Raw genomic sequence first — 16569 nt, forward strand, 5'->3', positions numbered from 1 at the left:
GTTTATGTAGACTGCACAGTTTGTGTTGTGGTGGTTTGCATTCGCCTCTGCTAATTTCCATGTTTTATAAGTTAAATGGGGTTTTTAAATCTTTTATCTTTGGTGGGTGTGTTTCACCATTACAAGCTGCATTCAAAGAAATATAAATATGCTAATTTTTTCTCAGAAAGTAGTGCTTGAATTGGAATCTGTCCTTATGAATCGTGGTTTCTTTTTTCCTGTTTCTCTCCTAGGTGATCCAGATTAACCTGAATTCCATAGTTGCATCTGTCAGTGGTCCAAAAAGACCGCAGGATAGAGTGGCAGTGACAGAGATGAAAAGTGACTTCCGAGCTTGCTTAAGTGAAAAGGTAGATGACCTCACTGTCATCTTTGTTATCACACTGTGTGTGGACTAAGGAAAGAGCCAGCAAGGTGGCTCTCAGTGCATTGCTGCATTTTTCTGTTGCAGCACACACCAGCGGCCCCCAATTCCTTCTCCATCTGAAGTGCAGGTCGCTGCTTTGGCAAGCTTGTTTTCAGGTCCACGCTGAGGATCAGAAGTTGCCTATGTCTACTTAAATTTCAGTTAAAAATATCGTTTTAGTCACAATAGCCTCATTTCAAGTGGAATACTACATGTGGCTGTAGCTTTTATATCAGTGTATTTACACTATCACAGAAATTTCTGTTAGACAGCAATGCTCTAAACTATCTTGTGAATTCCCAGACTAGAAGAAAAAAACTACCTGTCTGAGAATCATGGCTTCACTCTTGTCACTTTCTCTATTCTGAGAACTAGTAGCTGGTTTTTTTTTCAAAGCTTTTGTTTTTATAATTTGTTGATTGTCTTATTGTGGAAAATGTTAAGCTTATACAGGAATAAAAGAGTTTAATGAATTCCCATGGCCTTTGCTCCAACAGTTGCCAGCTCTAGCAAATTCTACACACACACACACACGCACACACACACACGATCATTGGGAAGCAGATCTTCAGGACCATTTGAACAAAAAGTTTGTCCCACGTCTTGCGAATGAATTGAGAACCAGAGCCAGAGCCAGGTGAGAGCTGGCCCCTCAAGCTTGACTGGGCTTGCAGTAGTTGAAAGCAGCAGACACCAGCAAACGCCTCGTGTGACTTCACGTTCACACTTGAGCTAAACCACAGCTATAGGATGTTGTGGGCCTTTAGCATCTCACACATGCTTAGAATTCCAGGTGTTAAATTCCCAAGTGTCAAGGCTCTTCCTATTTTATATTTGTGTGCAAATTTCTCCAGGTTGGCTTCAAAGGCTTCCAGATTGCAGCTGAAAAGCAGAGTGATGCCGTTTCTGTTCACTATGAAGGAAGTGACTATCTGCTGTCGCATGGGTCTGTGGTCATCGCGGCAGTTACCAGCTGCACCAATAACTGCAACCCATCTGTCATGCTTGCCGCAGGTAGGTGGTGGTTTAAGGCTGTACATTGTCTTTCCCTGAATTATTTGTACCTTTCTGTCACACTCATCTTCTGTTTCTTAGATGGTGCATGAGTATTGGTGTGTGTGTTGGACATTGAGGACGTTTTGAGGTTTTAATTAGGTGTTTAGGAGCCTAAGTTTGATTTATGTTGCCAGTTTTCTTTTTATTACACAGAAAGTACATTATTTTGTTATAACTTACATGTCTGTTAGTTTTAGGTCATATCTGCTTCTGTTAACTTAGACCTGTTAATTAGAAAATCTTTGATAATCTGCTGGGAGTTAGCGTAGCTGTGCTGGATTCCATTGAGAGTGTGCGAAAGGGAACATTACTGACAAAGGTTGCCATGAAGTCAATTGTGTGTACCTGGAGCAATTGTTAATTGTTGGAAATCATGTATAATGTTGTTACTGTTTATTAAGATTATGACATTTAAAACGGTTCAGTTAATGTCGTGTGCATAAGGCAGTGCTCTCGGATTGTACCTTAATTTATAATGTAAGTGATACTATACTTACTATAATTTTTTGTTTTAAATGAAACAAATCAATAGAAAAAAATGGATAAAATAAATGTATGAATTTGGACTTTAACCCTCATGTAAATGAGGGAGATTTACCTGTTTAATAAGCCTTTCTTGTTCCTACTTTAATGTGAGGGAAAGAGCGCCTTAGTAATCATGGCTTGTTTACTGTGCAGGCCTTTTGGCTAAAAAAGCTGTTGAAGCCGGTCTGCGTGTGAAACCATATATAAGAACAAGTTTATCACCAGGCAGTGGGATGGTCACACATTACCTCAGTTCCAGTGGAGTGTTACCGTATCTGAGTCAGCTCGGGTAAGTGACAGTTATCACTATTTACATTGTGGTTGGTGGTCAGCAGTGATTGAAGTTGCTTGTCAGCACCTTCCATATACAAAGAGAAGATACAAAAAAAATACACTTAGTTCTTGTTACCTTGCTATTACCATGCGATATCTGACGCCTTATCCCTCAGCAAACGCTTTTTGGGCATATTTAGTGTGAAAGGCAATGTATTGGCTAGAGAATGAGGTGTGATCTCTAGTTGCAGGATAGAAAGAGAAGACAAATAGGTAAAATCAAGTAACAGTGACAGAGACAGTGTAAGGGATGGTACCAACTATTGTGTACTTTGTGTGAGTCATGTAGGTCAGCTTTCAGAAAAGAATGGAATCTTACAGGTTGTATTATTAACTGAGTAAATTGCCTTAATTGAAATTTTGTGAGTTTCCTGGGTCTATGAAGCATAGGTTAAGTTGTTTCTGAAATTTGGAGATAATAACATTCACATTTCTTACGTACTCTAAAAAACGGTTGATGCCACCATTATTTTCATGTGTACCTCAGACATATTATCTTACATAAATCATCAGTTCCTTTCAAGCCTGATGAATTTTATGTATTTTTTTGGATTTAAAAGAACATCTGAAAGTAATTTTGTGGATTATATGTATACTTTTTTAGTCATGTCATCTTGGAATTTTTGTCAGGGACTTTTCTTGGCTTAATTGGTTGAGAGTTGAAAGATTTACTCCTATTAGTACCCAATCACAGTGCGTCTTTCGGGGCCTTTTGTCAGATTATACCCAGGTCCTCTTGATACTTTACAGTTTAAACCCCTTTGGGAGGAAGTGCAATATCAATTATTTTGTTTTTTGTTTTTATTGGTTTCACTTTTTAAAAAATATATTTTTACTGATTTCAGAGAGAGGAAGGGAGAGGGAGAGAGAAACATCAATGATGAGAGTCATTGATCGGCTGCCTCCTTCATGCTCTCACCCTGGGCACGTGCCCTGATCGGGAATCGAACCATGACTTGGATCCTAGGTCGACACACAGCTGTTGAGCCACGCCAGCTGGGCTGCAGTATCAACTTTTTGAATCACTATATTACATTCCTAGCAAGGAGTGTTTGAGGAATTTTCTTGTGCAGTGTGACAGCTTCCATGTCAGATGTAATCAGACCCAACTCAGGGTCAGCCTTGACATTCAGAAGCTGGGAAATGAACATACGGACAAGGTTAATCTGTGCCTCACAGATATCCTTAAGTAATATGATTACAGCAAGGAAATGAAAGATAAAACCTGCCCTTTCTTTACATGTGTTGTGATGATCTGTCCAATCTGATTTCTTTCCTGACACGCAGATTTGAGGTAGTTGGCTACGGATGTTCCACATGTGTGGGAAATACAGCGCCCTTGTCAGAAGCAGTTCTGAATGCAGTGAAGCAGGTAAAACAGGGCTCAGCAAGACAGCCACCGGGGTTTCCTTTTAACTGTATTTTGTTATTAAATTATAGAAAACATATATTGGTGTGTTTATACTTCTGTAGTCCTTGCACCTCTTGGAACTGTGATTCTCTCTCATCGTTGATGTTTCTCTCTCTCTCCCTCCCCCTTCCTCTCTCTGAAATCAATAAAAACATATTTTTAAAAAGAAGAATGTAAGGAGTTATTATCACTTACTTTCCGAATTGATAGTTTGTGTTTCATAATTGGTAACATGCTTTTTTGTTATCTTGCCCTAAGGTATATAATCTTTGAAGCTGGTTTACGATTACCCAAATTGGTACCATCTCTCGAACTGAAAATATTTATGTATATTTTTCTTTCAGGGTGATTTGGTTACTTGTGGAATTTTATCTGGAAACAAAAATTTTGAAGGTCGTCTTTGTGATTGTGTCCGTGCCAATTATCTTGCCTCCCCACCCTTAGTGGTCGCTTATGCCATAGCCGGCACCGTGAACATAGATTTCCAGACAGAGCCTTTAGGTACCTTTTTCTTTGTATATGTACTTACATACCTGCACGCGGGTATTACATTTGTTAGATATTTGTTATATTTTGAAATGCTGCTTACGCTATTTTTTCTTTGAATTATTTCAGGAAATTGCACCCTAATGCATAGTTACTAATTTCTATATCCGTAGAAAGGATATAAAACGTGCACGTAATTAGTTCTTCCAGCTGCTTAAGTCTGACACACTCTGTTGTTAAATAATTTACTTGGTTTCTCTGATATGTCTTTGAAATGACGTGAACATCGTAAGGGAGTTGTTTTTTATACCAAATCTCATTTTTAAATTTTTTAACCAGGTACCGACCCCACCGGCAAGAATATCTACCTGCATGACATTTGGCCTAGCCGAGAAGAAGTCCATGAGATAGAGGAAGAGTGTGTTATAGTGTCCATGTTTAAAGCGCTCAAAGAGAAAGTGGAGGTCAGACGGTCGCTTGTTTCTTAAACAGTGTGATAAAGCAGCAGCGTTTATTCCATCTGCCTGCTTTCTGAATAGGGTGAAAGTTTACCTCCCGTTACTTTGAAGGCACAGTGATGGTTGTTTCGATGGACTGAACGAGTGATGGTTGTTTTGTATCTGGAACCTCATATCTAAGAGAATGGCTTAGAGCCCTAGAATTGATTTGATTACTCACTAGAAGTACACAGCAAGCACTTACATTTGGCATCCTGAGTAAGGGTGCGCGTCATTGAAGCTGTCCTTGCCTGTCACTCTTATTTAAATGGCTCAAAATTCAAAACAAATGAGAGCAAACAGTGAAATCTCTTCCCACCCACTCCCCAGCCACCTACATCCCCTTCAGAGGTGGCCAGTGGTGCCAGTTTCCTAAGCTGCTTCCAGCGATATTTTATGCACATACAAGCATAAAAGAGAGAATATAAATATGAGGGCAGAAAAAACATTCACTTAGCAAATATTTATTGAGCTCATGATGTGTTTGGCATGTTTCTGTAAATGAAACAGTTCTCATGGGGAGAGGCAGACAGTGAACAGTGCACAGAAAAATTAGGTAAATTATACAATATATTAAAAAAGTGATACATGCTATGGAAAAATCTAGATAAGTTTTGAAGAAGGTGAGCAAGTGGGTCACATAGCTGGGCAAAGAGCAAGGCTTTCCAGGCAGAAGGAACACTGCGAAGGCTTCAGGAGGGAGCCTCAGTGAGGACTGTGACTGCAGCACAGGAAGGAACAGTGGCGGTAGGAAGCGATGTCAGAGAAGGGGAGGACCAGAGATTATAGTGAATTTTAGGCCATTATAAAAATATCTTTTACTCTGAATGAAGTAAGATGGGGAGCCATCGGAAGATTTGGAACAGAGTGTCATAATCAAAAGGATTGCTCTGTCTTTGTGCTGAAATGTGTGGGGGAGAGGCAGTTGGGTAAAAGGATTGAAGCAGGAAGCCTAGTCAAGGCCAGAGTACAGGTGGTAATGACAGGGGCCATCGCAGTGCAGAATAGCAGTGACATTGGAATATAGTTTGAAGGCAAGACTAATACACAGTGATATGGGACAAATACATTGAAAAAAGCAGGGAATTTTCTCCATTGTCATATCCTTCGAGATTAACAGCATATCCCCCCATGTCCCCAGCACACTTAATTTCTCTTTAGCAACATGTATAGATCTAAGTTCTCTAGCTTTTTTTGGATTCTATAAAGTTTTGGGTTTTTTTTTTTTATTTTAATCCTCACTCGAGGATATGTTCATTGATTTTTAGGGGGAGAGAGAGACATTTGATGGGAAGGGGGATTGGACCCAAAACCTGGGTATGTGCCCTGACGGGGAATCGAACCCATGACCTTTCAGTGTACAAGATGATGCTCCAGTCAGCTGATCCACCCCACCAGGGCGAATTCTGTAGTCTTTTGTGTTCTGTTTATATTAAAACTTAGGGTGTTCCTGAAAGGGTGGTGTGCTGGTGTGATGAGCATATCTTTATTCCTTTTACGAATGTCATTATTTTTTAAAATGACCTTTCTTACATTTCTTTGGAAATGGATAAGACCTTTTTTTTATCCTAACCTAAGTACTGTTTTATTTCCCTGATCATTTTTATAAGCCGCCTTTTCTGACTCTGTTTTGTCTTTCTTTGGTTCTCAACCAAAACCATATTCACAGATGGGTGATAAGCGGTGGAATTCCTTAGAAGCACCGGATTCCATTTTGTTTCCGTGGGATTCAAAGTCCACTTATATCAGATGTCCCTCATTTTTTGACAAGCTTGTAAGTACGATTTTACTCTTTGATCTTTTAAAGGTTGTTATGAAATAACAGATCTCATGAAGGGTTAAATACCTTCAACTTCCTTTTCCCTTTTAGACCAAAGAGCCAGTTGCCCCCCAGCCTATTGAAAATGCCCACGTGTTACTGCATCTGGGAGACGCAGTTACAACAGACCACATCTCACCTGCTGGGAGCATCTCCAGGAGCAGTGCTGCTGCTAAGTATCTGACAAACAGAGGGTGTGTATGAGGACCCGGAGTCCTGTCTTCTTTCTCCGATTGCGTTTCTTTCTCCAGTGAGCACATGCTGTCCGAGGTGGCTGTTGGCAGCGCAGTTGACTGAAGCAGTAACTGTGGTACCTGTTGTACCTGCCTTTGCTTACAACTTTAGAAATTGAAACTTCTACTTTAAGTAGAATCTTTGTAGTCTAAATAAAAAATTGATAGAAAACAAGATTTTTCTTTTTCAATGCTGCTTTGTTGAAAAGCCAGGTTGGTTTGACCTGCCAAATAAAAGTCTGATGATTTGGCTCTAACCAACCACTCTCCTGTTACCGGAGTGTGAAATTTAAATGTTTTGTGGGCTATACAGTGTACATTCGTGAGGCTACACTTGACTTGTATCAAATCAAAAGACAGCCCTGGCTGGTTTGGCTCAGTGGTTAGAGTCACTCTGCCCCGTGGTCTAAAGGATCTCGGGTTGGATTCCCGGTCAGGGGCAGGTACCTCAGTTGTCAGGCTTGATCCCCAGCCCTGGTTGGGGCGAGTGCAGGACGCAGCCGGTCAGAGTATCTCTCTTACATTGATGTTCCACCCACACACACACATACACACTCTCTAAATAAATCGATGAAAAGAATATCCTTGGGTGAGGATTAACAAAAAGAAACAACACAAGACTTTTTTTTTTTTTTTTTTTTAAATCCTCACCTGAGGATGTTTTTCATTGGTTCTGGAGAGAGGAAGGGAGAAACATGGATGTCAGAGAGAAACGTTTAATCGGTTGCTCCACATACACACCCGACTGGGGATGGAGCTCGCCAGCTTTCTGTGTACAGGACGACACTGCAGCCAACTGAGCCACGCCAGCTTAGGCAAAAAAGACTTTATCAAGCCACTTGATCTGACACCTGGTTATAAGCACACGGGACAGAACAGCATGTGAAATGAGAGCGATGCCACAGCCTCGATACAGAAAACTGATGAAATACAAGGGCACAGAAAGAGATTAATGTAAAGATTAAAAGAGACTTGGGACCAACTGAATGAATTTATGAACCATATTTGGATCCTCAGTTGAACAAATCAACAAAAATGTGTGGAGATAATCAGGGACATTTCAGTATTAACTGGCTATCTGATGTTAAGAAATTGTGATTTCTTTTGGGATTTTTTGTTTGTTAATAGTATTTTTTAGGAGTCCACATATTTTAGAGAAACAAGTTGAAACAAGTTGCTAAAATATGCTGAGTTCCTTGGGCATTCACTGCTGTTTTCTCTACTTTTATACATGCTTGAAGTTTTCCATAATACAGCGTTTTTGAGTAAGTTTTACTATTCAACAGTGTGTGATTATTTTCCATCTGAAATGAAAACTGGCTTTCATAACTTTCTTGTAGCCTTACCCCTCGTGAATTCAACTCCTATGGAGCCCGAAGAGGCAATGATGCTGTGATGACAAGAGGCACTTTTGCAAATATCAAGCTTTTTAATAAGTTTATTGGAAAACCGGCTCCCAAAACGATTCATTTTCCCTCTGGACAAACAGTAAGGATGTATACAAAGTATTTAGACAAGTGCTAACTAAATCAAAATTTGTATGAATGATTGTTGTGTTTGTTTTAATCTACAGCTAGATGTATTTGAGGCTGCAGAGCTGTACCAGAAAGAAGGCATCCCATTGATAATTTTAGCAGGAAAGAAATATGGTTCAGGAAATTCCAGAGACTGGGCTGCCAAAGGACCATATTTGCTGGTATTGATTCTTAGATTTTATCTCCTTAAACTTCAGAGTTTTAAATATTTAGCAGCAGCATCCTATCAAAGTTTATTTTACTCATTTGGATTTTTATGCTTATTTCTGTCTTTTAATATTTGTAGGTTTTTAAAGTGACCTTACATATTTTAGACTAAGCTAATTGCAATACTCTGAATTTGATTGAATCTCTATCAGTCTTTTCTTATTTTAGGAAATCAATATGGTAGACTGAGAGAAGATAATAATTTGTACCCACTGGTAGTTTTACATGCTCTCTTTTCACTTTTCTTGGATTTGCTCCATTGGGATTAGCAGACTCAGAGGTGTGGGCCAAGTTTTACCTTTTTTTCCCAGATAGATGATGGTCCCTGGCTCTCTGCCAGGAAGACATTTCTCCTGAGACCTTTCCTCTGTTGACAGCAGCAGAGAATCTGCTGGCAAGAACAGTCATGTGACATGTGTGACACGTGTCTTCTACCATCTCAGATTCATAAGTTCTCCACTTTCTGGTTGTGATTGTAAAAAGGTGGGCCAAACACAGCCATCCTAGCTGTCATATGCATATAGGCTTTATTTTTCAATCTTTAATCTCCCCCCGAAAAATGTAAATAGTCTGAGGAATTGTAGGAGTAAGCCAGATATTCTCATGTTTCTGAGATATTAGTTATAAGTATTGTGAATATTAATTATAGGTATAGGTTTCCTTTTTTCTGAAAGTCTTTTAGTCTTTGTTTTTTATGCTCTAGGCTTTCCTCCTGTAGCAGGTGATCCTTGATTGTCCATTTACTTAGACATTAAAAAACTGATTGCAAGGTGTGGGGTGGGCTGGGTTTTGTCAGTCATGGCTTTACTGTCAGTGATTGGATGGTAAGCTACCTTTTTCAGTGAGAGGCAGCCTTGTGTGTCAGGATCTATAAGTATTTCCTCTGAGGCCATTCAGTTTCTTCAAGGATGGAGACCCATTCAGGACACAGGCTTCAACATTGCCCTTATTTCCAAAGGTATTCTCACCCCAGCCTTCCCCTGTGCCCAGTGTTTCTCAGTCTAGAGCACTCACTTTCACACGGTGATGGCACTCCCAAGGGGTGAAAATCAGTTCTTGGGTGTTAAAAAAAAAAATCTTACTTATTTTTATGTATAAAGTACAGGTACACATATAGTACATAAACAGATACACTATATATTTGTGGTATTAAAATTTTAGGGATGGGCAGTGAGGGAAGAGATGTGATTAGGGGGAAATATCTATAGTAGGCTCCTAAGGGCAATAATTGTTTTTTAAAGTTGAGAAACATGCATCTAAAGCTCCTCTAGCTTATTTTCTCCAGAAAATATACTTTCATCTTCTGGAGCAAGGACTGACCAGCAGATCTGACTGCTGTTTAGACTTCATGACCAGCACTCGGTGTTCTGAGAACCTCAGGCCTCCGAGTCTCAAGCCTTTTGTAGGTTCTTTGTTGTATGTGGATGGACTTTGACTTGGTATCACTATCTAACTTTAGTTTTATCATTCTGTACTTTCAGCATTGTCTGCTAAGTCAGTTACCTGTGTCTTCTCCTAAATAGTTACAGAGTTCACTCATTCTGTTCCCTTTGTTGCTATGGGGTTACATCTTTTCTGTTCCTTTATGTTAGTGGCATTTTAAGAGGGAGTGTAAATAAGCACATGTTAGATCCACTATGATTGATTAAGCAAACCCTCCTGAGCCCTCTGAGGTTCAAGCAACTATTTACAGAGTTCTTACTGTGTGTAGGTACTGGCAGGACTGAGCTGTGGAGGATCAGAGAGGCAGTTAGGCAGCTACTTTAACACACAAAACTCTATAAAAGACTCTTTAAATACTCTGATACAGTATTGATCTTTAGGATGATGTGTTAGGTGAAAAGTTTTTTACAGAAAGTCCAAACGTAGAATTTTTTTCCTTTAAAATGCTCACTAAAGCAACTTTCAGAGATGATTGAAGGAAATAAAACGCACGTTTGTTACAGGGTGTGAAAGCTGTTTTGGCTGAAAGTTACGAAAAAATTCACAAAGATCACTTGATTGGAATTGGCATAGCTCCGCTTCAGTTCCTTCCAGGAGAAAATGCAGAATCCTTGGGCCTCTCCGGCAGGGAAACATTTTCTTTAACATTTCCTGAAGAGCTGTCTCCTGGAGTTACGTTAAGTGTGAAGGTATCTCTAAAATTCTGAAATATATGATTGTATATTCTATATTCAAGTAGATGGTTATAAGTTGAATAATAGCAATTACTGTGACTTGCATACTGATGGCAGGTGGGAACATCAACTAGTTTAAGGTGGCTGTGCTTCCTGTTGATGCAGTTCTCTGAGGAAAGGCAGGAAGCACTGGGTAGTCGGTCCAGGAGGAAGCAGGTGTGTCAGCTGCCTTCCTGCTGTCAGCTCTCTGTTCTGATTTAATTGTAATGCAGGCATCTGAGCCACACCAAAGGAAGGCAGAGCTGTGAACACTCAGGGTTAGAGGAACACAGACTTGACAACTAAGAAAAGAGGAACAGATATCCTGTGCAGTGAATATTTAATATAAAATGAACGTGAGTAGTTAGAACAACTTTCCTGATAAGGAAGTCAGAATCTAAATGACTTGTTTTAGTGTTCCAGGTAATATAATACTTATCATTGAGAATTGGGGGTGAAAATACCTTTACTTAGCTGTGAGGCCCACGGTTGGTATCTCAGGTGGTTCTCAAGCAGAAGAAAGGTTTCTCAGACAGAATATGTGGCACAAATGGTCTTGACCACTAAGTGACGCTTTGGAGATTTTGCCACTCATGCGATTTTTTTTTTTATTTGTTTAAAGACAAGCACTGGGAAAGTGTTCAGCGTGATTGCTTCATTTGAAAATGATGTGGAAATAACATTGTACAAACATGGAGGATTATTAAACTTTGTGGCACGAAAGTTCTCATAGTATCTACTCACCATGGATACCTTTCCAGACTGGTAACTGCAAACCAAGCCTTTTGTGCTGGACCCAGGAAACCTCACCGTGGAGCTACAGATAGTCCCAGAAGCTCACTTATCTCATCCATGGGTGACATGAATTATGAATCAAGTAGTGACAGAATGAAATCTTGATTTTAAATACTATCGAATGGTGCTATTAACATTGCTAATATCAGCGTGTGAAGTGTGTTGTGGAAGAGACTGGTAAGTATGAGGGGTGTTTTATCAGACTGTTTGTAAATAAAGGCAGAATTTGAGCTTGTGTTGAAGATTCTTATATGAATAACCTTCCTGAAGTTGTTTGTTTAGTTTTGCATCTATAAAACTGTATACGACTGTTTGTTGGTTTAAGGGTAGGAGATTAAAACATAAGAAGCCAGATTAGACTGTAAAATGTGGAAGTTGGAATCTGATTAATAAGTGGACTTCCGGGTATATTAATTCCTTTTCAGAATTGTGCTGGATGTAGTTGCCTCTCTTAGTTTGTAACATAAGCCAGGGTTACCCTCAGTCTCAGTCTAACTTGTAGGGATAGAACCTGCCCCAGATACAGTCACTGTCCAGTTCAGCAAAATTTCCTCCACATGCGAGGATGAACTGTGACAGGACACCAGAGAGTGCAGCCCCCTCCACCGCAGGTTAACAGCGACATTGTGTCATGTTTGCAGGCCTTAATTGTTCGGAGACCTCTGGCAGGACTCAGCTGGCATCAGCTTTAGTGGATTAGATTATTTTGCTCACCGTACGTGGTACTGTCACTTTCTATGACCTAATATTTTAGGTGTTGTTAACCAAAATTCCACCCTCATTTGGAGTTGCTAAAGAGAGCTGTATTTAATCGTTAAACACTAAAATGATTTCCTCTAGATTTTTAAATTATCCTCCCTGAATTATATGGTTGCTCAGCCCTTTAAAACATTGGTTATTTCTTAATTATTTAGGTTGATTTCCTGTCATTTTGAATCATTGTTTTACCTGGGGTGTATGATTCTGTTCGTGGTGTTATGCTTTTTTTGTTTTAATCAAAGCTGACCATCAGGATAAAACACTGAAGTTGTTGCTCAGCACCGTATTTTCTCTAGATGCATGTCTATTTACCACCTCGAATGCTCTGTCACCAAGAAGTTCAGCAGCTTTCAAGAAAAAGGTTGGATAATGAATTCCAGAAAGTCCTATTCCCCGTTTTTAATCAAGAAATTAACTTTCATGGCAAAAGGCAATTGCAATGATTTTTTTTTACATAAAGATCTTCAATGTGACCTAATTAAGTTACTGCAATTCAGCATTAGTTCACATTGCACAGAATAAAGAATTCCTTGTTTTAAAATGCTGAAACTGTGACACCAGTGGGAGAAGACCACTGAGACCTTTGCACATAATCATACAATCTTTTCAAAATATTCTGCAAATATGTGTTTAGACAATTAGATGGGCTAGGGTTTAACAATTTCCCTTTATTTAAAATTTTTATGAGTATTTTCTGTGGTACTTTCATATCAAATTGTGTTCTTGATATTTTATTATTCTGTGTATTTGTCAGTGCATGTGTTTCTAATTTACATGAAAACATGAGTTAAGGATGGAGAATTTCCAAGTTGAATGTTGAAATACCTGTGATAGGCTTTGAAGAAGTGATAATTCCAGATCAGCGGTCGGCATCTATATTATTTTTAAGCATATTGTAATAGAGAGCCTATGGGCAGAGGCATGGGCTCCGTGATAAACCCTGATCCAGGAGATGAAGATGATGAAGCTAGCTATGAATTAAACACTTGAATTTTCAGTCTGCCTAGTCCAATAATTGTACAAGCAAATCTTATATTTCAGGAACAGAATCAAGGGTCTCTTAATCTCTTGCTTATATACAATGAACCAAAAAGCTTGATAAGCATGGATATCAATTGGGAAGGGGAATTGTGGGTGTATGTCCCAATGTGTACCTTATAATTCTGCCTCTTGCCAAGTACTGTTTGCAAAAATGTGGCATATGTTGGTTTTTATTGTTTTATCTCCTTTGTTATCTATGTCTGGGTAATATGTTTAAAAAATATATTGTGGAAAGGTCATATAATGGTTACATAAGAGAAGAAAGTAAGTGTTGTAGAGTTAAAGCACATTATGCTGCATACCGTTGCCATATTTCATGCCTTTGGGTTTTGTTACTCTTATGAAATGGAATCAGTGAAAGTGGCATCCAACCTCTGAATTGCCATAATTATACCTAAAGTTTCCAGGCTAGCAGTTGTCATTATTTCTTGTCGTACCTCCAGATGTCCAAGGCGACATTTGCATGAGTGGTATTAGGATCCCTTTAGTCAGATTGCTCAGTTTTCGCTGGTGATCACACTTCAGTGGTACTAAAGGGGAAACAGTGCAGCTAAGACCTAGATCGGAGTCACAGTCATTCGCATACAATGGTAACAGTGTGTGTGCATTGCCTTCTCGGTGATGAGTGACAGGTGGGGAGAAATGAATTCACTGACATTTTTCTATTGAATTAAAAGACACCTTCCTTTTGCCTTTTGGTTTAGGAGAAGGTTCTAAGGTACTGGGTGTCAACTCTATCTGAGTTTGATTTGGAGTAGTGAAGAGAGGGGAAGGAGATGGACTTAGGCTTCTTCAGTGGCCTTCTCCTAAGGTGTGATAGTGCCGATGTTTCTATCAATTTTACACAGAATATGTGACTATGAAAACATGTATCTCACGTAAGTAACTACAAATTGTCAATTATTTAAAGCCAACAAAACAGTGTAGCAGTTTTAAGTTCAATGATGTTAAGTATTGTATAGAAATATATTGGAGGCAAAGTTCAGTTCATGACAATTGTGTATATGTTATTGATGCTGTAAATTATTTTTAATAAAGAAAATTGTATTATCACATATTTGACTCTTCTAATAAAAATACTTTTTGGTATTTTTAACACACAAAATACCTAACTTAGAATGGCATCCAGAAGATTCTCTCCAAACGTTATCTAAACGTTCAGACATGAGTTACGACTGCTGCAGTGTGGACCATGGTCATTGTCATTCGTACCTCGAGCACTTCCTTTCTATTCTGGGCCCAGTGAGAACGAAAACCAAGGTGAAAGTTTGAAATAGTGGGGACAGCCTGGATGGAACAAGTAAGCTATTCAAGATTGGTTCTAACACGTCTTATATTCCGGCAATCAGGTTTTAGAGTTGAAAAGACTAATCTCTTACCCAAAGGAGGATCCCTTGTACAAATACCATCTAACTGGACAACCTTTTCTTAACTATTCAGGAGATGGAGCCTGCTCTCCTCGCCAGGTCGCTCAATTGGTTAGATCGTTGTTCCAATACGCCAAGGTTGCAGGTTTGATCCCCAGTCAGGGCACACACAGGCATCAACCAATGAATGCGTAGGTGAGTGGAACAACAAATTGATGTCTCTCTCAAATCAATAAATAAAAATTAAAAAGAGAGAGAGATGGAGACTGCTATGCTGGGCAACCCATCCTGTTGACTGAAGTTTGAATGGTAAGGTAGCCTTTATTTCGAGCTCAAATCTGTCTCCTGGTAGCTTATATCTATGGATTCTAATTCTCCCTATTTTTATTGCGCCTCTTAAAGCACTTTGGTACAACTAAACATTAAATGTATATTTAATGAATAAATTGGACCTTCCACAAATACTGCATGTAACCTCCATAAAATAGATCATTTATTACGGAAATAAACTTATGTTAAAGTGGATATTCAGGACTGAGTTGGGGGGTTCAGGCTTTAAGTTGTGTATTACAGGAGGAATGGCCTTTTCTTGATGATGCAGGAGGTGCTATGTTTTCATGAGCCAGCTGAAGGTGCCACCTCCTCCCTCCGCTGGCCATTCATTAGTGTTCCCATGGACCTCTAAAGTCATGTTTTGTAAATAACATCAGCTGCTCATGGATCTAAAAATATCTGCCTTTCCTTCCACTCTTAATAGCAACCTAAATGGGTGATTAAAGATTATTAAAATTTGGCATTCATAAACCAAAATTGATACATTAAGTTTTCTAGGGATTCTAAAGTTTTTCAGCATTACAAAGGCTAATCCCAGCATAACACATGCTGATAGTGTGAATACTCGAGAGTTTTTGAGGAAACATCATCAGTGTTGCATTTTGTTGGCTTGCAGTTTTCACTTGATGCCAGTTTTGCTTTTTAATTATGTATTGGTTTAGCCTAAGCTTATTCTTTCTGGTCTGATGTGAGTTTGGCTGATAAGTTTTTCAAAATATCAAACTAATGTTTGTGTTTAATGTACTTCAAAAATGGAACACCTATTGCAAAAGCAGGTGTGTGAGTAATCCCCACAAAATTTGCTTGTCTGATGACAGTTGTCACTGAATTTTGTGTTCACATGATGTTGACACTGAGTTTTGAGCATTTTAAACAACCTGCAATGTACTGCTAAAGGAAGTATAAAACTACTGGGCTATTATGTTTTATAGTATAAAATCACATCTATAATCTCACTTCAAATTTCGTTTTGCTTCACTCTAGTTTTTGATCACTGAATTTCCGAGATCCACATGTCTCGGTGGCCAAGTAAAGAAGAAAAACTGTCAGTGTGACAATGACGTGATTTGTCTATCAGATTGGTGGAGCTTTTCTCATCGTGATATCCAGTATTGCCATTATTGAGGAAAAATATGATTCAGATCCAGTAATGGGACCGAACAGTATCTTAAAGACATTAAAATGCACAAAAGATTTATGTATGGGGATATTCTTAAAGGCACAGAAATGCTCAAAGTGCATAGGGGAAGTACAGTATTTCCACAGAAGGTGAAGTGAGTGGAAAGAGACCTGCCGAAGGAAGCAGTTGGTCTAGTAGCCCTGTCTCTTCAGTTCTCACCAGTTTCCAGATTTCAGTCCTCATTTCCATTCCCTCATCCCAAGGAGAGGAGGGGGAAAAACGGACAGAGTGAGAAGGGGGAGAGAGTTCAGGAGCTGCCTGCGGGGACAGCATGTAGAGGGGCGCAAAGGGGCCAACAGGAGTCAGATTCTAGTTGCAGAAAATCAGTCTGCCTAAGGAATGAAATGTTAAGAATGTCGCCCTGGGGCTGTAAAAAGGGTGCTTCTTGGAGATTAGAAGTGAAGCAGATAAGCAAATCTAAAGGGGGAAA

General features: G+C 39.2%; 1 protein-coding gene across 1 annotated transcript in view; it reads left to right on the top strand.

The window, feature by feature from the left end:
- The window catches only part of IREB2 (iron responsive element binding protein 2), a 37306-nt gene extending 22992 nt beyond the window's left edge, over window positions 1-14314 (top strand). The window contains exons 11-22 of the mRNA XM_081124772.1: window positions 234-350; window positions 1261-1420; window positions 2141-2276; window positions 3608-3692; window positions 4076-4232; window positions 4557-4681; window positions 6384-6488; window positions 6585-6727; window positions 8107-8254; window positions 8340-8462; window positions 10455-10640; window positions 11287-14314. Coding sequence (XP_080980898.1) covers window positions 234-350; window positions 1261-1420; window positions 2141-2276; window positions 3608-3692; window positions 4076-4232; window positions 4557-4681; window positions 6384-6488; window positions 6585-6727; window positions 8107-8254; window positions 8340-8462; window positions 10455-10640; window positions 11287-11397 — 1596 coding nt within the window. The 3' untranslated portion in view covers window positions 11398-14314. The remainder of the gene's footprint in view (window positions 1-233; window positions 351-1260; window positions 1421-2140; window positions 2277-3607; window positions 3693-4075; window positions 4233-4556; window positions 4682-6383; window positions 6489-6584; window positions 6728-8106; window positions 8255-8339; window positions 8463-10454; window positions 10641-11286) is intronic.
- Window positions 14315-16569: the final 2255 nt, after the last annotated feature.

This window comes from Miniopterus schreibersii (genome assembly GCF_964146895.1).
Source record: "Miniopterus schreibersii genome assembly, chromosome: 22".
Classification (NCBI taxonomy): Eukaryota; Metazoa; Chordata; class Mammalia; order Chiroptera; family Miniopteridae; genus Miniopterus; species Miniopterus schreibersii.